We start from the raw sequence: 24,536 nt of genomic DNA, 5'->3' as shown, positions 1-24,536 counted from the left end.
TTTCTCTGGCAGGGCTTAACCAGGGTGTGCCAGTGGTGTGTGTGGTGGTGGAGGGCGGCCCTGGAATTGTGTCCATGGTGCTGGACTATGTGAGCAGTGTGCCCCCCGTGCCTGTGTTCGTCTTCGAGGGATCAGGCCGGGCGGCTGACTTGCTGGCATTCTTACACAAACAGACCACTATGGATAGGTGTGGAGTGACACTGTAGTCATCTACAGTGGGGAGAACAAGTATTTGATACACTGCCGATTTTGCAGGTTTTCCTACTTACAAAGCATGTAGAGGTCTGTAATTCTTATCATAGGTACACTTAAACTGTGAGAGACGGAAAATCACATTGTATGATTTTTAAGTAATTAATTTGCATTTTATTGCATGACATAAGTATTTTGATCACCTACCAGCCAGTAAGAATTCCGGCTCTCACAGACCTGTTAGTTTTTCTTTAAGAAGCCCTCTTTTTCTCCACTCATTACCTGTATTAACTGCACCTGTTTGAACTCGTTACCTGTATAAAAGACACCTGTCCACACACTCAATCAAACAGACTCCAACTTCTCCACAATGGCCAAGGCCAGAGAGCTGTGTAAGGACATCAGGGATACAATTGTAGACCTGCACAAGGCTGGGATGGGCTACAGGGCAATAGGCAAGCAGCTTGGTGAGAAGGCAACAACTGTTGGCACAATTATTAGAAAATGGAAGAAGTTCAAGATGACGGTCAATTACCTCGGTCTGGGGCGCCATGCAAGATCTCACCTCGTGGGGCATCAATGATCATGAGGAAGGTGAGGGATCAGCCCAGAACTACACGGCAGGACCTAGTCAATGACCTGAAGAGAGCTGGGACCACAGTCTCAAAGAAAACCATTAGTAACACACTACGGCGTCATGGATTAAAATCCTGCAGTGCACGCAAGGTCCCCCTGCTCAAGCCAGCGCATGTCCAGGCCCATCTGAAGTTTGCCAATGACCATCTGGATGATCCAGAGGAGGAATGGGAGAAGGTCATGTGGTCTGATGAGACAAAAATAGAGCTTTTTGGTCTAAACTCCACTCGCCGTGTTTGGAGGAAGAAGAAGGATGAGTACAACCCCAAGAACACCATACCAACCGTGAAGCATGGAGGTGGAAACATCATTCTTTGGGGATGCTTTTCTGCAAAGGGGACAGGACGACTGCACCGTATTGAGGGGAGGATGGATGGGGCCATGTATCGCGAGATCTTGGCCAACAACCTCCTTCCCTCAGTAAGAGCATTGAAGATGGGTCGTGGCTGGGTCTTCCAGCATGACAACGACCCGAAACACACAGCCAGGGAAACTAAGGAGTGGCTCCGTAAGAAGCATCTCAAGGTCCTGGAGTGGCCTAGCCAGTCTCCAGACCTGAACCCAATAGAAAATCTTTGGAGGGAGCTGAAAGTCCGTATTGCCCAGCGACAGCCCCAAAACCTGAAGGATCTGGAGAAGGTCTGTATGGAGGAGTGGGCCAAAATTCCTGCTGCAGTGTGTGCAAACCTGGTCAAGACCTACAGGAAACGTATGATCTCTGTAATTGCAAACAAAGGTTTCTGTACCAAATATTAAGTTCTGCTTTTCTGATGTATCAAGTACTTATGTCATGCAATAAAATGCAAATTAATTACTTAAAAATCATACAATGTGATTTTCTGGATTTTTGTTTTAGATTCCGTCTCTCACAGTTGAAGTGTACCTATGATAAAAATGACAGACCTCTACATGCTTTGTAAGTAGGAAAACCTGCAAAATCGGCAGTGTATCAAATACTTGTTCTCCCCACTGTATATGTTTATTTCAGGTTTTCGCTCTCAAAATCACACTTTAATTACACAACTATGATAAAACCAAATCAGGAGACCACTTCTGTGAATTTTTTTTTTGTGTGTAGTTACCCGTTAATTCAAGTGAATGCACCTAGCACTGTTGTTTGGTTAGCAGCGTTTCTGTGGCGCACACATGTGATGAAGTTTGCAAAACAAATGCCCACTGGGTTGATGCAAATAATCATGATATCATTCTGCCAAGTAGGCATAGGCTTCATTTCATAGTTCACATTTAATTGAGAAGGTTTTTGGGAAAGCCTTTCCATCTACCCGAAGGCTTTCATTAACATCGCAATATTTTTTCCTGTTCCATAGTTTTTTGGTGTGGCGGCAACAATTTAGCAGCGGCGGTGCGCCCTCCCCAAAGTAAAACATATTTTCACATGACCCTTCCCTTGCACTCTGAAATAAATTGAACACCTTCCCCCCTCATAGAATTAACTCAAAATAATGTTTTCAACCACAAATAACAATAACTGTGTTTAGGTGCATCCTGTTTCCATTGATCATCCTTGAGATGTTTCTACAAGTTGATTGGAGTCCACCTGTGTTAAATTCAATTGATTGGACATGATTTGGAAAGGCACACACCTGTCTATATAATGTCCCACAATTGACAGTGCATGTCAGAGCAAAAACCAAGCCATGAGGTGGAAGGAATTGTCCGTAGAGCTCCGAGACAGGATTGTGTCGAGGCACAGATCTGAGGAAGGGTACTTAAACATTTCTGCAGCATTGAAGGTCCCCAAGAACACAGTGGCCTCCATCATTCGTGAATGGAAGAAGTTTGGAACCACCTAGATTCTTCCTAGAGCTGGCCGCCCGGCCAAACTGAGCAATCAGGGGAGAAGGGCCCGATGGTCACTTCCAGAAGGACAACCATCTCTGCAGCACTCCACCAATCAGGCCTTTATTGTAGAGTGGCCAGATGGAAGCCACTCCTCAGTAAAAGGCCAATGACAGCCCGCTTGGAGTTTGCCAAAAGGCACCTAAAGGACTCTGACCATGAGAAACAAGATTCTCTGGTCTGATAAAACCAAGATTGAACTCTTTGGCCTGAATGCCAAGCGTCACGTCTGGAGGAAATCAGGCACCGCTCATCACCTGGCCAATACCATCCCTACGGTGAAGCATGGTGGTGGCAGCATCATGCTGTGGGGATGTTTTTCAGTGGCTGGGACTGGGAGACTAGTCAGGATCGAGGGAAAGATGAATGGAGCAAAGTACAGAGAGATCCTTCATGAAAACCTGCTCCAGAGCGCTCTGGACCTCAGATTGGGGTGAAGGTTCACCTTCCAACAGGACAACGACCCTAAGCACACAGCCAAGACAACGCAGGAGTGGCTTCGGGACAAGTCTTTGAATGTCTTTGAGTGGCCCAGCAAGAGCCCGGACTTGAACCCGATTTAACATCTCTGGAGAGACCTGAAAATAGCTGTGTAGCGACACTCCCCATCCAACCTGACAGAGCTTGAGAGGATTTGCAGAGAAGAATGGGAGAAACTCCCCAAATACAGGTGTGCCAAGCTTGTAGCGTCATACCCAAGAAGACTTGAGACTGTAATCGCTGCCAAAGGTGCTTCAACAAAGTACTGAGTAAAGGGTCTGAATATTTAACGTAAATGTGATATTTCAGTTTTTATTTTTAATACATTCGCAAAAATGTCAAAAAAACTGTTTTTGCTTTGTCATTATGGGGTAATGTGTGTATTGTGTGTTTAATCCATTTTTGAATAAGGCTGTAACGTAACAAAATGTGGTAAAAGTGAAGGGGTCTGAATACGTTCTGAATGCACTGTATACACAAAGATTTTTGACTGGGATTGCACAATAAAGTTGTGGTCCCTATTTTTTAAACATAATTACATATACAATTACATAGATACAGACACATTACAGAGATAGAGACAAACAAAAACTCAAACTCAAGATGAGTATGAGGGGGGTTTAAATACAATTCTTACAAGCTTGTTTGGCTGGTAGCTTATTCTTTAGATGTTTGGGGCTGCTGGTGAACCGTGATATGCAGGCATAGTCAAAGTGACACTGGACTAGCGCACTTGCCAGATTATTTAAGGTGTCTATAGCTAGGTTTCCATCCAATTGGCGACAGATTTTCATGTGAATATTCTAAAATCTTCATAAAAACAATATGCCATTTCAGAGTTTCCTTTAGGAAAATGTGTCGCTGGACAACATGACAGTGAACATTTTAATTTACCGGATATTTGAGAACTTTTACGGACATCCATATGCATTCAGATATTGTTAGATATAGGAGTAACTCTGGTAGGCCTGAAACAGTCTTCCTCACCTCAAGTTCAACTGTCGGAGTCAGTTGGAGTGCCAGTGCGCACTGCCTTCATATCATAGGCCTGCAGTAGCTAAAGCTTAGTAATAGTGTCATGACTTCCTCCGAAGCTGCCTCCTCTCCTTGTTCGGGCAGGCTTCGGCGTTCGTCGTCACCGGCCTTCTAGCCACTGCCGCTCCTCATATCACCATTCCATTTGTTTTGTCTTGTTTATTACACACACCTGGTTCATACCCCCTCATCAGTACCTGTATAAGTATTCCCTCTGCCCCCATGTCTTTGTGTGTGATTGTTTATTGTGGAGGTTACTATAGGTCGGTGGAGCTACAGTGGGGGAAAAAAGTTTTTAGTCAGCCACCAATTGTGCAAGTTCTCCCACTTAAAAAGATGAGAGAGGCCTGTAAGTTTCATCATAGGTACACGTCAACTATGACAGACAAAATGAGAAAACAAAATCCAGAAAATCACATTGTAAGATTTTTTATGAAGTTATTTGCAAATTATGGTGGAAAATAAGTATTTGGTCAATAACAAAAGTTTCTCAATACTTTGTTATATACCCTTTGTTGGCAATGACACAGGTCAAACATTTTCTGTAAGTCTTCACAAGGTTTTCACACACTGTTGCTGGTATATTGGCCCATTCCTCCATGCAGATCTCCTTTAGAGCAGTGATGATTTGGGGCTGTCGCTGGGCAACACGGACTTTCAACTCCCTCCAATGATTTTCTATGGGGTTGAGATCTGGAGACTGGCTAGGCCACTCCAGGACCTTGAAATGCTTCTTACGAAGCCACTCCTTCGTTGCCCGGGCGGTGTGTTTGGGATCATTGTCATGCTGAAAGACCCAGCCACGTTTCATCTTCAATGCCCTTGCTGATGGAAGGAGGTTTTCACTCAAAATCTCACGATACATGGCCCCATTAATTCTTTCCTTTACACGGATCAGTCGTCCTGGTCCCTTTGCAGAAAAACAGCCCCAAAGCATGATGTTTCCACCCCCATGCTTCACAGTAGGTATGGTGTTCTTTGGATGCAACTCAGCATTCTTTGTCCTTCAAACACGACGAGTTGAGTTTTTACCAAAAAGTTATATTTTGGTTTCATCTGACCATATGACATTCTCCCAATCCTCTTCTGGATCATCCAAATGCACTCTAGAAAACTTCAGACGGGCCTGGACATGTACTGGCTTAAGCAGGGGGACACGTCTGGCACTGCAGGATTTGAGTCCCTGGCGGCGTAGTGTGTTACTGATGGTAGGCTTTGTTACTTTGGTCCCAGCTCTCTGCAGGTCATTCACTAGGTCCCCCCATGTGGTTCTGGGATTTTTGCTCACCGTTCTTGTGATCATTTTGACCCCACGGGGTGAGATCTTGCGTGGAGCCCCAGATCGAGGGAGATTATCAGTGGTCTTGTATGTCTTCCATTTCCTAATAATTGCTCCCACAGTTGATTTCTTCAAACCAAGCTGCTTACCTATTGCAGATTCAGTCTTCCCAGCCTGGTGCAGGTCTACAATTTTGTTTCTGGTGTCCTTTGACAGCTCTTTGGTCTTGGCCATAGTGGAGTTTGGAGTGTGACTGTTTGAGGTTGTGGACAGGTGTATTTTATACTGATAACAAGTTCAAACAGGTGCCATTAATACAGGTAATGGGTGGAGGACAGAGGAGCCTCTTAAAGAAGAAGTTACAGGTCTGTGAGAGCCAGAAATCTTGCTTGTTTGTAGGTGACCAAATACTTATTTTCCACCATAATTTGCAAATAAATTCATTAAAAATCCTACAATGTGATTTTCCTGGATTTTTTTTCTCATTTTGTCTGTCATAGTTGACGTGTACCTATGATGAAAATTACAGGCCTCTCTCATCATTTTTAAGTGGGAGAACTTGCACAATTGGTGGCTGACTAAATACTTTTTTCCCCCACTGTATATTGTATTTTGTATCGCCGGGATATTCACCCATGTGCCTTGTTTTCTCCAGTGCGCCGTTTTACCGCACTGTAGTGTTTCACGCATTGCTGCGTACCGCTGTATTGCTGAATAAACCATTTATTCTGTGATTTACCTTCCTGCGCCTGACTCCGTCCAAAATCACCCGCTACAGAATCACACACCCAACAGCATGGAGTCAGCAGGAGCGGAGAATATGCTTGGAGTCGTGGAGCGGGTCCGGGAGCATGCCAACATGCTAGCCAGCTTGGGCGAAGCGATGGATCGGGTTCTCCAGGTTGTCCAACGCCTGGAGAGGAGAGGACCCTACCCTTCGTGACCAGCTGAGCGACCGGATCCAGCCACCCACACCCCAGCGCCCAGAGGTATTCACCTATCTCGACCAAGGGAGTACGACGGGACAGCGGCCCGCTGCCAGGGATTCCTCCTGCAGCTGGACCTCTATTTTTCCACCATCAGTCCGGCTCCATCGGAGCGGGAGAAGGTGTCCGCCCTCGTCTCCTGCCTCTCGGGGAAAGCCCTGGAGTGGGCCAACGTGGTCTGGAGTGAAGGAGGAGACGCGTTGGTCAACTACGGGGTGTTTACTCACCTCTTCCGGGCAGTCTTCGATCATCCCCCCGAAGGTAGAGAGGCGGGCGAGCGTCTGGTCCATCTGAGGCAGGGTACGAGGACCGCGCAAGACTTTGCCCTGGAGTTTAGAACTCTAGCGGCTGGGTCTGGGTGGAACGAGCGGGCCCTCATCGACCACTTCCAATGCAGCCTGCGTGAGGACGTCCGAAGGGAGCTAGCCTGCCGGGATACCACGTTGACTTTCAACCAGCTGGTGGACATGGCCATCCGGTTGGACAACCTGCTGGCTTCTAGAGGACGTCCTGGAAGGGGCCTACCCGTTTCACCCCCCTTCAACCCGGATTACGTTCCGATGGAGCTGGGTGGTGCAGTGATCCGGGAGAACGGAGGGCGACAGATCCAGTGTCACTCTTGTGGCAAGAGAGGACATTCTGCTGCACGCTGTTGTCAGAGTTCTTCTGGGTCTGGAGGTGGCAGGCAGGGCACTCTCGCGTCACCCCAGGTAGCGCAAATCTACACTTGTTCAGAGCCCTCTGCTGCACACTTCACCATACACGTCAACTTCCCTGAGCACACGGTAATTCCCCAGTGTAAGGTGCTGGTCAATTCAGACGCAGCTGGGAACTTTATGGACAGGTCTTTAGCTAATAGTCTAGGTATCACATTGGTTCCCCTACCCATTCCATTGCCCATCAAAGCACTTGACAGTCGACCATTAGGGTCAGGTTTTGTTAGGGAGGTTACAGCACCAGTCACGATGATGATGCAGGAGACCCATATGGAGCAAATCACCTTTTATATTATTTTACATTTTAGTTATTTAGCAGACGCTCTTATCGAGAGCGACTTACAGTTAGTGAGTGCATACATTTTTCATACTATTGAGTCCCCTGATTTCCCTGTTGTGTTGTGTTTTCCCTGGCTCGCACTACATTACCCCACCTTTTCATGGCCGCAGAAGGTTCTCACGGGGTGGTCGCGAGAGTGTAAGGGTAGGTGTCTAGCTGTTTCCATTGGTGCAACCACGGTAGAAAGTCCAGACGCTACCTCCACCGTGCGCATTTCCCCCAAATACCTCGACTTGGCACACACGTTTTCCAAAACGCAGGCCACCAAATTACCACCCCATCAGGCGGGGGATTGTGCGATAAACCTCCGGTTAGACGAAGTGCCTCCCAGGAGTCATGTACATCCCCTGTCGCAGGCTGAAACGGAGGCTATGGAGACATACGTCTCCGAGTCCCTGCGCCAGGGGTTCATACGTCCCTCCACTTCGCCCGCCTCCTCGCGTTTCTTTTTCGTGAAGAAGAAAGACGGAGGTCTGCGCCCTTGCATTGATTACCGGGCACTTAATCAAACTACCATTCGCTATAGTTACCCTCTACCCCTCATCTCCTCTGTTATCAATTCAATGCATGGGGCGCGCTTCTTCACAAAATTAGATCTCCGGAGTGCGTACAACCTGTTGCGTGTCCGGGAAGGGGACGAGTGGAAGACAGCATTTAGCACAACCACGGGGCATTATGAATACCTGGTGATGCCGTACGGGTTGATGAATGCTCCATCAGTCGTCCAGTCCTTTGTGAACGAGGTGTTTTGGGACATGCTTGGTCACGGCGTGGTGGTCTACATCGAAGACATTTGGTGTATTCCGCTACACGCGCCGAGCATGTGTCCCTGGTTCGCAGAGTGCTGGGCAGACTGTTGGAGAATGACAGAAAAGTGTCTGTTCTTCCAACAGTCCGTCTGCTTCCTCAGATACCACATCACCACCTCAGGTGTGGAGAAGGAGGGAGACCACATTTCAGCCGTGCGTAATTGGCCGACTCCAACCATGGTAAAGGAGGTGCAGCGCTTTATTGGCTTTGCCAATTACTATCGGAGGTTTATCCAGGGCTTTGGCAAGATCAGCCCCGGTACTGGCCAATCCCGATCCATCATTACCGTTCGTAGTGGAGGTGGATGCGTCCGAGGTAGGGATAGGCGATGTCCTATCCCAATGCTCGGACACGCCACCCAAGCTCCGCCCCTGTGCCTGCTTCTCTAAGAAGCTCAGACCGGCGGAGCAGAACTACGACTTTGGTGATCAGGAGCTGTTGGCTGTTGTCAGAGCCCTGACCGCGTGGAGGCACTGGCTCAAGGGGGCGAAACACCCTTTCCTCGTCTGGACTGACCACTGTAACCTGGGGGACATCCGGGCAGCGAGGAGGCTGAACCCTCGCCAGGCCAGGTGGGCCTTGTTCTTCACCCGGTTGGATTTCACGCTGTCATACATACCAGGCACTAAGAACGTGAAGGCAGACGCACTGTCACGGCTGTACAACACAGAGGAGAGGCCCATAGACAACACCCCAATACTCCAATACTCCCGGCCTCCTGCATTGTGGCGCCGGTAGTATGGGCGGTGGACGCGGACATAGAGCGGGCGTTACGCACAGAGCCATCTCCACCTCAGTGCCAAGCTGGGCTGCGGTACGTGCCGTCTCTTGTCCATGATCGTCTTATCTATTGGGCACACACGTCCCCCTTCTCTGGTCACCCAGGTATCGGCCGTACAGTGCGCTGCCTGACCCGGAAGTACTGGTGGCCTACCTTGGCTATGGACGTGAGAGTGTATGTCTCCTCCTGCTCGGTGTGCGCCCAAAGTAAGGCACCTACGCACTTTCCAGCGTGTAAGTTACATCCCTTACCAGTTCCACAACGGCCATGGTCCCACTTGTCAATTGACTTCCTCACTGATCTTCCCCTCTCTCAGGGTAACACCACCATCCTGGTCATTGTGGACAGCTTTTCTAAAGCCTGCCGCCTCCTTCCTCTGCCCGGTCTCCCCATGGCCCTGCAAACTGCGGAAGCCCTGTTTACTCACGTCTTCCGGCACTACGGGGTGCCAGATGACATAGTGTCTGACCAGGGTCCCCAGTTTACGTCCAGGGTCTGGAAGGCGTTCATGGAACGTCTGGGGGTCTCGTCAGCCTGACCTCTAGGTTTCACCCCGAGTCTAATGGGCAGGTGGAACGGGTGAATCAGGATGTGGGTAGGTTCCTGCGGTCCTACTGCCAGGACCGGCCAGGGGAGTGGTCGGTGTTCTTTCCATGGGCCAAATATGCCCAGAACTCTCTCCGCCACTCCTCCACTAACTTATCTCCATTTCAATGTGTTTTAGGTTATCAGCCGGTCCTGGCACCGTGGCATCAGAGCCAGACCGAAGCTCCTGCGGTGGATGACTGGTTTTGGCGCGCGGAGGAGACGTGGAACGCTGCCCATGTCCAACTCCAGCGCGCTGTGCATCGCCAGAAGGCCAATGCTGACTGCCACCGCAGTGAGGCCCCGGTCTTTGTACCGGGTTGTCATGACTTGCCCTCATTGGCTGAGGATCAACAATTCCTGATAGGCAAAGGTTTGAACACCCCCTTTCCTGGGGGCCAGTTTTATGACCGGTTGTAAATTCCTTGCAGAGACTTTCTCTTCCTTGCCATGAAGTATTGGGAGAAAGGACCCCTTTGTTAACAAAGGAAGTCTTCCCGCTAAAACCCCAACATCCAAAAGTGGATAATGAAACAACATTCCTACTTAAAAGTATGTGGGAAATGGTTGAGGGGACTTAAAGTACAATCATGTCAAATTCGTTACCGTTAAAGACGGTGGAACAGCATAACTGTATCTCAGGGGGGTACACTTCCCAGTTAGGGTTGCATCTATTTGTTGTATAAAAAGAATGATTAAGTATAATAATACTTTTGTGAAGATAACAATGTCATTTTAGCATTCTAGATGAGATGATTGTTTTCCATATTGATTTGTTCTCAGTCAGTGGACACGCCCAGATGAGCACAAACATGATCGAATGCCCCTTTTACCCCGAATGCATAAAAAGCCTTTTGACAAAATTCACTTCAGACCAGCAGACGTGGAGCGTGAGCTAAACGTTGCAAATGGTTAGACTAGAAAGACCAGAAAACGTGAGACGTTAGTCCACACGTTTGAAATTGAGAAACTCTGAAACTCTCAACCTCTACACGAGGTGAAGAAAATGCACTAGACTTTATCATTTCAGTCTGCAGCTGGCATGTATAGTCATCTAGAGAACTTTCACTAAAGACACAAGCTAGAGGACAACCGCTGGTACATCTGAAGTATCCATTCTAACCACCACTACGACCAGAAACTCTACCAAGGACATTGAGATCTCTGGTGGGCAAACCAGAGTCCTACATCATCAACTCAACTATCGAGGACAGCAACACGTAAATACATGTTGCATTTCTAATCCGAATTAGCGTTATTATGGTGCATAAGTAATATGATTACTGTGAGCATAGTTTCCAAAGTAACTACGATAGTTTAAATCTCTGTCTCTCCCTTCCACTCTGACCCTCCTTCTACCCAAGCATTCATGCTATTGTTAGTCCAGTCCACTAGGGACCTGTTTTCATTGTATTACGTTAGTAATCAATAATCTATGTGTGTGTGTTTGTATTGTGTTATTATTTAGTTAGTTAGTAAATAAATAATGAAGCCAATTTGTGTATTGTTGATTGATCAATAAGGTTAGGGTTTTTGCAGGTTCAAGGATTATGTGACGTTCAGAATGAGACTGATAAGAGGTAATTATTTCACAAGTGACTGTTAGCGATATATATAACATATATATATTCTAAGAGTTTAATTCGGGAGATGTTAACTCGTTAAACAACTTATTCCGTGGTGCCCCAAATTCCTAATGAGTTAATTGTTGCATGATTAATTTAATCGAGTGACAATTAAACATAGTTAGGCGATTCGATAAATAACAGTCATACATTAAAGTAAGTCACGACAGGGCGATCGGGTCTGGCTCTTGACTCGGAACCTGCCCCTCCGCCTGCCCTGCCGGAAGCTGATCCCGCAGTTTGTGGGACCGTTCAAAGTCCTGAGGAGAGTAAACAAGGTTACGTATAGGTTACTACTCCCTCCAGATTACCGTATTAACCTCTCGTTTCACGTGTCTCTCCTCAGGCCAGTGGTGGCTGGTCTGCTCCAGGAGTCTGAGGTGCGGGAGGTCCCTCCACCCCCTTCTGGACATCGAGGGGACCCCGGAGTACTCTGTCCGTTCCATCCTGGATTCGAGGCGTGGATGGGGGGCCTTCAGTACCTCGTGGAGTGGGAGGGGTACGGTCCGGAGGAGCGGTGCTGGGTCCCGGTGAGGGATGTCCTCAATCCCTCCCTGTTGCGGGATTTCCACTGTCACCATTCGGCTCGCCCTGCTCTGCGTCCTCCTGGCCGTCCCCGAGGCCAGTGTCGGCGCTGCGCGTCAAAGGGATGGAGTCCTGCGCCTGACTCCATCCAAAATCACCCGCTACAAATAGCCACACCATACCGAACCTTCACAAACGTTTCTAAACTTTCTTAGGGTAATATCAAAAGTAAGTCAAGCCATTGTCTATAGGAAAAATACGAGCAGAAGAGAACATCTAAACTAGGGAAAAAATGCACTACCCTCCCCTGTGCCCCCCCAAAAACCACACAACCCTGCCCAAAGCAACAACAAAAAATTGGGACAACCCTCCCCTATTTTGGATCACTCCTCCCCAACAGTAAATTAAGAGCTGTCCCTAACCCAGTGGAAGGCCCAGAGTTTTTCCTGGTCAGGTCACAGGTTCAGGAAAATCTCAGGGCTCTACTCATGTGCATCCGTAGCTCTGTAGTCAGTGTGTATGCGGTACGCTGTATATAGGTGTATAGAGGCATAACACAGGCCGTTTTCTGGGCCAAAACATGACAAACATTTGAACTGAGAGGAAGAGGAAGCTAGATAATCAGACCTCATATCTTAGCATGTGGTCGGGCCAAATGGACCCATGTTGTTGGCCTGTGTCTTACCTCACTGGTGTATCAGTCTATACTTACTGTTGGTACTGTGTACAGGCAGCTGGACACAGACATCCAGGAGGACTTTCTTCTGAGGATAGGGGGCATGTTTGGTCTGGACAGAGCAGACGTCACCCAGCTCTACAACCTTCTGATGGAGTGTATGGACTACAGACAGTCTGTGAGTAATTTGACTGTGGGCCGGTTGCCTACTCATGGACTAAAATGCACTTTCAATTGAGATTCTCCTTTAAAGAATGATTTAGGCTTAACCTGGGTCTAGGAAACCATCCCGTCCATGTTCAGTTCATGATTATTTTCTACCTTTCAACAGGCTCCCAGGCTTAGTATAATATTTACATAAAGGGTGGAAATCCAATGACTGTTGTTCACTGCATAGAACTATTTCTATCTTTATAAAATACAGATAACAATCTTCGACTCGGAATCCGAAGATCAACAGGAGGCAGACTGCGCCATTTTGACAGCCACACTGAAAGGTACCCCTCCTCCTGCCCTTTATGCTTGTGTCTTTCACTGGAATGTGTGTTGTCATTCAGTAGATACTCAGATGAGACTTGACCCAGTCATGTCGTGCCTAGGGCTGTGGTGGTCATGACATTCTGGTGATTGTCAAGCAAATAACTGCCGGTCCGGTAATTGACCGTTAATTAACATAAACACATTTAGCATCTCCTGGCTTCCATGCATAGCCTACAAGCCACTGATGCAGACCTTTGGAACATCTACATTTCAAAAAGTCTAATAAATCCATTAAATATAGCCTATACCATCACAATAAATCCATTATTTATTTTAGACAGGTATAAAGAAACATGATATGAAGATAATGTAGCTTATTTCAGAAGAACAGAATAGCATACTCTGAGTTGTCCTTATGTTAGGCCCTGATCTGGCTATGCCATGTGGCTGTGGGCTACACTATTTAATTTAGCAGACAAGTTATGCTTAGAATGCAGTGGCATTATTTTATAGTATTTTATAGTATGAAGAATACAATTAAACATAGCTGAATAAAATATAAATTATATTTTCTCCAAACGATTTGAGGGAGTACACAAATGTGGCTAGTCTGTGTTGAGCGGTTAACAAAGAATCAGGTCCTCCTACATTATTTATGCAACTTTAGTTGTGACACAAACGTTGGGCTATATGTTTTGATATTTCATTCTAAGGCTGCATGATGCGACTCTAATAATGAATAGAAAAAAGACGCATGAAAGGCATGAGCTCTGCTTTGTTTTTTTGCGCAGGCTGCACTCGCTTCATCAGTCTCTCATTCACAATTTGACAAGAACTTGATAATTACTCAAATTTCCCAGCAGCATCTCCTTTGTGGGGCCTGTGTGCCCTTGGGTTGAATATAATCATTAGAATTCCCTTCTCTCACTCACGTCTCTCTCAGATATCCCAATTCTTATTAGCCAATGCCCTTCACGTGATTGGGTCCTTCTCGCAGGCATCTCAGGTCCTTCTCACAGGCTACAAGTGAAGACAGACACATCGGGGATGCAACTGTGCGCGTCCTTATCGAATTCCGAGGCGCATATTGAAAGATGTTGGAGGAACTATCCACTATTTACTTTTTACTTTTCGTCAGCCAACAAGATGAGTAGGCCTAACGAACAGCAAAAGCACTAGCGTATGTCAATCTACTATCCCCCATAGTACAAATGTTGACCTATGTTAACTGGGACAGTTATGCGATCCGATAGATCCCAAATTAATACAACCACAGGCATCAAAAAAACGTTTAAAAGCATTGAGGCTGATGCAACAGATCAGAATGTTTAGCTTAAAATGTTGATAAACTATTAGGCTATTTCTTCACATTATAAGCACAGCAGTGTGCACTCGGCAGTAGGCTATAAACGCAAATGTTCCAAATTGCAATCAATTACTGGGAAAACACCATTCTCAAAAGTGACCGCAAATGCGATTATGCATGTAATGCTTTATTATAAAGGTGTATTCTTATGGTGAAAATTATCTTCCCCAAACTTGAAACTCGTCTGTCCTCGGTAGCAACACTCACTACCGAGTTCCAAACTGCCTCTGGAAGCAACGTCAGCACAATAACTGTTCGTCAGGAGCTTCAGGAAATGAGTTTTCATGGCTGAGCAGCTGCACACAAGCCTAAGATCACCATGCTCAATGCCAAGCGTTGGCTGGAGTGGTGTAAAGCTCGCCGCCATTGGACTCTAGAGCAGTGGAAATGCTTTCTCTGGAGTAATGAATTACGCTTCACCATCTGGCAGTCCTATGGACAAATCTGGGTTTGGTGGAGACCAGGAGAACGCTACCTGCCCCAATGCATAGTGCCAACTGTAAAGTTTGGTGGAGGAGGAATACTGGTCTGGGGCTGTTTTTCATGGTTCGGGCTAGGCCTATTAGTTCCAGTGAAGGGAAATCTTAATGCTACAGCATACAATGACATTCTAGACAATTCTGTGCTTCCAACTTTGTGGCAACAGTTTGGGGAAGGCCCTTTCCTGTTTCAGCATGACAATGCCCCTGTGCACAAAGGAAGGTCCATACAGAAATGGTTTGTCAAGATTGGTGTGGAAGAACTTGACTGGCCTGCACAGAGCCCTGACCTCAACCCCATCGAATACCTTTGGGATGAATTGGAACGCCGACTGTGAGCCAGGCCTAATCGCCCAACGTCAGTGCCGACCTCACTAATGCTCTTGTGGCTGAATGGAAGCAAGTCCCTGCAGCAATGTTCCAACATCTAGTGGAAAGCCTTCCCAGAAGAGTGGAGGCTGTTATAGCAGCAAAGGGGGGACCAACTCCATATTAATACCCATTATTTTGTAATGAGATGTTTGACGAGCAGGTGTCCACATACTTTTGGTCATGTAGTGTATATCATTCACAAGTGATAGGCTAATATTGTCACCCATCAGACTATTCTTGATTTAATCTTGTCTTTACATATACTAAATAACATTTTTATGAAATTTGTTCTGATTTCGAATGGACCATTATCATGCACCTGTTTTGAAACAGGGGCAGGGGAAAAAATTACATGTCATCTATGCACTTAAATAGCAAATGGAGGACACTTTTCCCGTGGTTCATTTTCATGCCAGTCAGGTAGGCTGCACTCCTGTTGTAAAGAGAAGCAATGTGCTTAATATTAGGAACGTTGAGAAATAAATATAGTAGGCCTGGCCTATAGAAAGCTGATGGGATCCTCCTCTTTTTAACAGAGGCCATCAAAACTTTGTTTTCTCACGGAATTGCATGGCCTATAGAAATGTTGTGCAACATGAGCTCATGGGCTCTGATGAAGTGTTTGATTAGATTTTGATTATATTTGCATTGATGTCAGAGTGATTAGAGGGACAATAGAGTGCTGAGTACCAGGCAGTTAGCAAGTTTGGTAGGCTACTAATGGCCATCAGCAGCATCAGACCTTGGAGAAGCCTGTAACTAAATAAACCTATACATGATCTGTTTGTAAGTCGCTCTGGATAAGAGCGTCTGCTAAATGACGTAAATGTAAATGTAAATGTACAAAATTGTGAGTTAGGCAGGGCGAATGTTGCGTTAGGATCGGCCCACAGTCATTGACAGATTTTGTGATGATTGACAGGTACCAAGGCATCTCCGGTGGAGCAGCTCAGTACAGCTCTGGCTTGGGACAGAGCAGACGTGGCTAACAAACACATCCAAGTGTACGGCCAGTACTGGCAGGTAACACAGACAAGGAGGCAGCCAGGGCAAGGCTACCCATTGTCATTGATTTTATGTTTAATTTTTGTTAAAACATTTTTATTCAGGAAGTAAAATGGAACTGCTGTGTTTGATGGTATGACAGTCATGCTTGATGGTGGTGGTTGTTGTCTGTCAGGTTGGCTCATTGGAGCAGGCCATGCTGGATGCTCTCGTCATGGACCGTGTTGGCTTTGTCAAACTGTTGATCGACAACGGTATGACCATGAACCGCTTCCTGACCGTGTCACGTCTGGAAGAGCTCTATAACACGGTACTGACTTGATCACTTTCTCTCTCTTGTCATCTTTTCAGCTCCGTATTTATGAGTTACAATATATTGTATGCTGTACATAAAGAAGCAATTATGGGTTTTCATATTGAAAGTACAGTGGCTATTAGCTTACTCATATATCACAATTGCCATAGCAGTGGTTTTTAATTGCAATCACAATAATACAGTGTAAGTATCTCTTTGGTTGTTTGGTTTTCCAATTGTTTGAATATGTTTTGTAGATCACATAGCTCTTTGTCATTAGTCCAGCTGTGGATGGTCTTTCCAGTTATAAACAATATTCAATAATTCATTACATTTTTAATAATGTAGCTCCATAAGGAGACAAGTAACAACATATATGATCATATAAAATTGTGGAAGTTTGTTTTCTGAAAGTTTTTTAATCTGGTCTACTACTTCATTCCATAGGAACAAATGTATTATAATCCAGATTACTAGCCATTTAAATATTATTCTGGTTGGCATTTGGCATTTGGTTATTTCTGAGTTGATTGTGGATAATGAAGAGATGACATGTCATTATTTCATATAGCAACAGGGACCAACAGACAATTTCCTCCATCAACTTGTGGAAGATGTGAAACAGGTGAATACTGTTGAACATGGAACATTAGTGAAAATGTAAGGTTTTCGTATGTGTGTTTCTACAGTATTTGTTTGTGGAAATATTTATGTTTCAAATACTCAGGTGTGTGTGCGTGTGTTGTGTGTATGTGTGTGTGCGTTTGTGTGTAGAACCATATACCCAAAGGATACAGATACTCCCTCATAGACGTGGGGCAGGTGATTGAGTATCTGATAGGAGGAGCCTATCGGAGCACATACACACGGAAACACTTCCGGGCCTACTATAAACGCCTACAAGCCCACTCTATGGTAAGAGACCATGGTCGCGTTTCAGGCCGACTATTTTGAAGTTGCCTGCCAGATGTCACAGTGTCTGGATAGGTATTTAACCTAGGCCTATCAACTGACCGCATCATATGATATATGTTGTGTTCCCCTGCTCAGACGTTGCATGCATCAACCAATGGTTGCGTGCCAAGTCATCGACTGTGCTGTCGGGCACCATGTTGCTATAACATACACTGAGTATACCAACCATTAGGAACCTTCCTAATATTGAGTTGCACCCCTCCCTTTTGCCCTCAGAACAGCCTCAATTTGTCAGGGCATGTCAAAAGCATTCCACAAGTATGCTGGCCCATGTTGACTCCAATGCTTCCCACAGTTGTGTGAAGTTGGCTGGATGTTTTTTGGGTGGTGGACCATTCTTGATACACACAGGAAACTGTTGAGCGTGAAAAACCCAGCAATGTTGCAGTTCATGACACAAACAAGTGACATCAATAAGGAATCATAGCTTTCACCTGAATTCACCTGGTCAGTCTATGTCATGGAAAGAGCAGGTGTTCTTAATGTTTTGTATACTCAGTGTGTGATGTGGTTAGCAGATAGGCCTACATAAAATACCTATCCAGGTGTTTTAAGATCTGGAATGCGTCAGCAACATCTTGGCAGAGGAACACGACCATAGTAATGTAGAGCCCCACTATTCAGTCGATGACATGGCACACAGCCATTGGATGCTGCATGCAGTGTGACTACAATGTAGTTGGTCTACAACACAGCCCATGTTAAATGTCTGTATACAGTACACGCACGGCAAGATATTACCCTTGGCCCTCAAGCAGTGGACACCAATGGACACCAATAATATAGCAGTATTTTTTGTTGTTGTTATGGTTTTCGTTTGTTATGTTTTTGTTTTGAAATGTAACCTTGTGTACTTTACTGATTTGAGTGGCCATCATTTCCAGGACACTGGACTGGACAAGACAGTTCAGGACCCCGGACCAAACAGGGCAGCCTGCACCATCAACCCACCCCAAAGCCCTAACAGCAGTCCGTCATGCCCACCCGTCTTCCACACTGCTCAGCCCTACAAACGCAAGGTCTGTGAAAGATCTGGGACCAGCACAAACAGATCTGGGACTAGGCTAACTTGTCTCCTACAAACGCAAAGTCTTTTAAAGACTCTTGTCTCCACTCACACACTGAAACACACACACAGGCTATTGATTGCTAGTATATTCTGTGGCTACAAATACCCCCTGTGTATTAGTGTTCTCATTGACTGGCTGCCTCTCCCCTCCCTCCTCTCTCTCCTCTCTCCCTCCCTCCCTCCTCTCTCTCCTTTCTCTACAGGAGAGATCCATGGTGCCCAGGGAACTGAAGGAAGCCCATCAGCAGAGCTCCAAGCTGGGCGACTCTTCTCTGGTTGTGTTCAACTTCAACGACCTGTTTGTGTGGGCCGTGCTGCAGAGACGCCAGCAGATGGCGCTATTCCTGTGGCAGCACGGGGAGGAGGCCATGGTCCGGGCTACGGTGGCCTGTAAGCTGTACCGTGCCATGGCCCACGAGGCTCAGCAAAGCAACATGGATGACAACACGACGGAGCAACTCAAAACCTACTCGCTGTCAGTGTTTCCTTGTACACATGTTGAAATGTTTTTTTTTGTATGTTGTTTCAGCAGAGTGGACTTTTGTGGTTGTGTTACTATGTTTATGAGTGCGTGTTTTCCGGTCTGTGTTTCTCAATGTTCGTCTGTTGTGGAATGGATGGCTGCAGGGACTTTGGTCAGCTGGCTGTGGATGTGCTGGACAATGCCTTCAGGCAGAACGAGCGCATGGCCATGAAGTTGCTGACCTCGGAGATGGAGGCCTGGAGCCACTTCACCTGCCTGCAGATGGCCATGTCCTCCCAGCTCCGCCCCTTCGTCTCCCACTCCTGCACCCAGATGCTGCTCACCGACCTGTGGACTGGTCGCCTCAACATGAGGAAGAACTCCTGGTTCAAGGTGAGGGTCTCAAACTTATTTTGTCTTCTGTATTGCCTTGGCCTCAAAAGCCACGGGCCGTACATACTAAGACAACCGCAGATCACATTAAATCAGATAATGGGCCGTATCTGGCCTAAGGGCCACCAGTTTGAGTGTTCAAGGCACCTTGCCTCCTTTTACGATTCTGGAAAGTAATGTAAAGCCAGTGCACCTCAATGTTCTTTCCATGCTGAGATTGAATGACAGCATAAATAAGCATTAGTTCAAGTGTATTCTTAGTCTATTAATATGATTAGTCTATAAATAGTCTATTATTAGTCTATTAATATCAGTCGATGTTGTGCTGTTCCAGCAGTTACACCTCAGATTAGATGTTTGTTTTTGTGTCTCAATCTTGTGTGTGTGTGTCAGATCATCCTGAGCATCCTCATGCCCCCTGCCATCCTGCTACTAGAGTTTAAGAGCCAGGCGGATATGTCCCATGTGCCCCAGTCCCAGGAGGCTTTGCAGTTTGTTTGGGACACGGGGAGACCAGAGGCAGACCAGGAGGAGGGGCATACAGTAACTAAGGTGCCAAAATGTACACCGTACACCAGTCGCTCTGAATTTCATTCCTGTCATGTAGGTTGGTATTCTAATGTGAGATTGTTGATACCAGGGTCGTTTTTATTAGGCATCAAATGGAAGAAAATGGACTGAAACAGGGAGGGACTTTGCTCATTATTGATTTCCGTTGCAAAACGTTTTCTGTTGTGTGCCCTAATGAACGTGGCCCTGATCTCTTGGTGCTCTGAAGGATGGCCAGTATGTGGAGAAGGGGTCAGCGTGCTGGGAGAGGATCTCAGACCCCGTAGCTGACACAGTCACACCCGTTACCACTCAGTGTCTCTTCTGGACCAGGAGGCTGTACGAGTTCTACAACGCTCCTGTCGTCAAGTTCATGTTCCACACGGTGAGCTAGCAGCATGCACCCACCCCACTTCTCTGTTTATCACTGTCATTTCTCCCATACAGTTTGCAATATGTTGAGGGAAAAAAAGTAATCATAAAACTCTTCTACGCCTCAGGACATGCTTATTATGCAAAGAGGGACCTTTTGTTGAAAATATTTCTCAGTCTGATACAAATGACAGTGATTAGAATCACTAGATCCCTGTGTCTTGGTGGTTTTCACACTCTGGTCCATGTGCTGATGCTTTTTCACTGTGTGGTCTAGATGTCCTACCTGGCCTTTCTCATGCTGTTCTCCTACACTGTTCTGGTGAAGATGGAGGATCGGCCCAGCACTCAGGAGTGGCTGGTCATTACCTATATTGTATCCACCGCAGTGGAGAAAATAAGAGAGGTGAGTGTGTGTGTAATAAGTAAAAAGCTGTCTTCTATCTGGCATGTTACACTCAAAGGTCTGACACAGCTTATCTGTTACACCTGATAGGGATTCACATCTCTCTTTCTTTTAATCTCTTATTCTATCCTTCTTTACCTCTCTTTCTATTTCTCTCTCTCTCTCTCTCTCTCTCTCTCTCTCTCTCTCTCTCTCTCTCTCTCTCTCTCTCTCTCTCTCTCACTCCCTCCCACTCTGTCTCTGTCTCGTTCTCTTTCACATGTTCTCCCCCTCTTTTATCACTGTTCAACCTCATACCCACAGTCAGAATACAATTTCACGTATTTCCTTTATTTTGCATGCAGTCTCATCTTTAACTTAGTAGGACATTGTAATTGCTAACCTTAAAAATTAACTTGTTTGTAATTAAGCTATTTCACAAGATACAGTTGAAGTCGGAAGTTTACATACACCTTAGCCAAATACATTTTCTCAGTTTCTCACAATTCCTGACATTTAATCCTAGTAAAAATTCCCTGTCTTAGGTCAGTTAGGATCACCACTTTATTTTAAGAACGTGAAATGTCAGAATAATAGTAGAGAGAATGATTTATTTCAGCTTTTATTTCTTTCATTACATTCCCAGTGAGTCAGAAGTTTACAATTAGTATTTGGTAGCATTGCCTTTAAATTGTTTAACTTGGGTCAAACGTTTCGGGTAGCCTTCCACAAGCTTCCCACAATAAGTTGGGTGAATTTTGGCCCATTCCTCCTGACAGAGCTGGTGTATCTGAGTCAGGTTTGTAGGTCTCCTTGCTCGCACACGCTTTTTCAGTTTTGCCCACAAATGTTCTATAGGATTGAGGTCAGGGCTTTGTGATGGCCACTCCAATACCTTGACTTTGTTGTCCTTAAGCCATTTTGCCACAACTTTGGAAGTATGCTTGGGGTCATTGTCCATTTGGAAGACCCATTTGCAACCAAGCTTTAACTTCCTGTCTTGAGATGTTGCTTTAATATATCCACATAATTTTCCTTCAATCATGATGCCATCTATTTTGTGAAGTGCACCAGTCCCTCCTGCGGCAAAGCACCCCCACAGCATGATGCTGCCACCCCCATGCTTCACGTTTGGGATGGTGTTCTTCGGCTTGCAAGCCACCCTCTTTTCCTCCAAACATAACGATGGTAATTATGGCCAAACAATTCCATTTTTGTTTCATCAGACCAGAGGACATTTCCCCAAAAAGTACGATCTTTGTCCCCATGTGCAGTTGCAAACCGTAGTCTGGCTTTTTTATGGCGGTTTTGGAGCAGTTGCTTCTTCCTTGCTGAGCGGCCTTTCAGGTTATGTCGATATAGGACTTGTTTTACTGTGGATATAGATACTTTTGTACCTGTTTCCTCCAGCATCTTCACAAGGTCCTTTGCTGTTGTTCTGGGATTGATTTGCATTTTTCGCACCAAAGTACGTTCAACTCTAGGAGACAGAATGCATCTCCTTCCTGAGCGGTATGACGGCTGCGTGGTCCCATGGTGTTTATACTTGCGTACTATTGTTTGTACAGATGAACGTGGTACCTTCAGGCGTTTGGAAATTGCTCCCAAGGATGAACCAGACTTGTGGAGGTCTACAATTATATATATATATATATATATATATATATATATATATATTTTTTTTATGATGTCAAGCAAAGAGGCACTGAGTTTGAAGGTAGGCCTTGAAATACATCCACAGATGATGTCAATTAGCCTATCAGAAGCTTCTAAAGCCATGACATAATTTTCTGGAATTTTCCAAGCTGTTTAAAGGCACAGTCAACTTAGTGTATGTAAACTTCTGACCCACTGGAATTGTGATACAGTGAATTATAAGTGAAATAATCTGTCTGTAAACAATTGTTGGAAAAATTACGTGTCATGCACAAAGTAGATGTCTTAAACCGACTTGCCAAAACTATAGTTTGTTAACAAGAAATTTGTGGAGTGGTTGAAAAACGAGTTTTAATGACTCCAACCTAAGTGTATGTAAACTTCTGACTTCAACTGTACATGAGAACATACTAGAATTGTTGCTCCACAATTTATAATATGATTCTATTCACCATCACAAAGCATTTGAATTGTTGAAAAAAAAGAACACACACCAATACATAAATACTTGTATGTCTTTTTATTAGGGCTGTCAAACGATTTTTCTTTTAAAAGAGCGCTAATGGCAGGATTTGCTGTGATTAATCACGATTAATCACAAATTCAGAATTTGCTCAAATTGAGCTGTAATTACATTGTTTTATATATACAAAAAGTATTGCAAGAATATTGACATCTAGATGTTGTCCACAGTAACAGTTAGCAAAATAAAATAAATTGATAAAGCACACTTTCTTTAACCTCAATGTCAACTTGTTTTGACATCGCATTGTTGTTTTTAGCTGTATAGATTATGTATTTTTTGATGTTTTCAGTGTATTTTGAACGCTTTTAGACAATGCGAATAATCACGATAAAACAATTGTGCACAACAAAAACTTGGGTTGACTGATTAACTCTGACAGCCCTACTTATTACTGCATTTTTTCAGAAAGACATGTCTACTCCGGGCATATTATAACATAGTTTTATCCTCTACCACCCCTCCTCATCGGAGGACAACTTTATTGGTATACTTTATTCTACTATGTTATACTGCTGTTATATTGAGTCAAAATCTACATTAGACAACATCCCCTCTTCCTCCTCCTGACTGTCTTCTACCTCTTCATAGAATCCTCATACATCTTGGATCTCCTTGTGTATCTTTGCTTTCATCTGGGCTTCTCACTTTCTATCTGCTCTGCAAATCTCTTCCTCTCCTCCTTTTCTTTTCCATTCTCTCTTGCTCCTCCACTTTCTGTTTCAACTTATCCTCCTCCCGAGATATTTTTTGCTCCTTCTCTTTTAACCTCTTCTCCTCCCTTTCTTTCTTTCTCCTCATAATCTCATTTGATTTCCTCTCTTTCATTCACATTTTCATCCATCTTTCTTATCTCACTTCATTCAAAGAGGTTGTTGCAGCTCTATCTATTTGTTGTAAAAAAAAATATATATATGGGGGGGGGCAAATCATACTCAAATGAACTTTTTTGTTGTTGACATTATTGTTGTTATCGACGTTTTTATTCTGATACCCGTTATTTTTGTACTATACTCTTCTTAATTTATTCTATTGAATGAAAGGTTGTCTTCTTAGCCTCGATCTTTATGAAGGCAACTCTCTCATCGTATGACATGGCTGTGATGTGCTCGGTTGCACAGCTGGCCTCTGCCTTTCTCAGCACACTGTTGTTGGGAGTGTCAATCTCTTCGTTCGCGCTCTCAGTTCCCTCTTCCTCCATTTCTTTACCCTGCTGTCTTTTACACTGTCCTCATTCTCCCTCTCTTTTACCGTCACCAGTTCCAGGTTCCAGGGTATCTGTAGCTCCTCCTCTGCCCGTGCGAGCCCCTCATCTTCACAGGCATCACTAGGGTGGCGCAGAGCAGAGTGGTGGGAGGCTCATCCAGGTGGTTGGCCACAGTGGAGCCGTTGTCAGGCCAGTGATCGCATGGGGCTAAGGGCAGATACCCCCCTCTTCATCACGGTCCCTGTGGATGAGCTTGTTGATGATGTGCCTGTGGATACATGGCACAGTGGCCAGTGGCATAGCGGAGTTTGGCGGGGTCTAAGTGCCCCCCAAATGTGCAGTTGTATAGCTAATCTCGTGCTATTTTACCCTTTTTTTCCACAAATTTTTGTCTTAATATTAACACAATTTGAAATATATA

The 24,536-nt window shown here is 45.3% G+C and overlaps 1 protein-coding gene across 1 annotated transcript in view; it reads left to right on the top strand.

Moving 5' to 3' along the window:
* LOC121550730 (transient receptor potential cation channel subfamily M member 6-like) overlaps window positions 1-24,536 on the top strand; it is a 73,247-nt gene that overhangs the window by 13,995 nt on the left and 34,716 nt on the right. Inside the window, 12 exon segments of the mRNA XM_041863083.2 lie at window positions 13-187; window positions 12,581-12,704; window positions 12,951-13,023; window positions 16,146-16,246; window positions 16,404-16,538; window positions 17,095-17,148; window positions 17,298-17,430; window positions 18,733-19,042; window positions 19,195-19,423; window positions 19,817-19,966; window positions 20,289-20,357; window positions 20,622-20,750. Of these exon segments, the coding sequence (XP_041719017.1) occupies window positions 13-187; window positions 12,581-12,704; window positions 12,951-13,023; window positions 16,146-16,246; window positions 16,404-16,538; window positions 17,095-17,148; window positions 17,298-17,430; window positions 18,733-19,042; window positions 19,195-19,423; window positions 19,817-19,966; window positions 20,289-20,357; window positions 20,622-20,750 (1,682 nt within the window).

Source organism: Coregonus clupeaformis, chromosome 18, assembly GCF_020615455.1.
Source record: "Coregonus clupeaformis isolate EN_2021a chromosome 18, ASM2061545v1, whole genome shotgun sequence".
NCBI lineage: Eukaryota > Metazoa > Chordata > Actinopteri > Salmoniformes > Salmonidae > Coregonus > Coregonus clupeaformis.
This window is presented reverse-complemented; position numbering and strand designations above follow the sequence as displayed.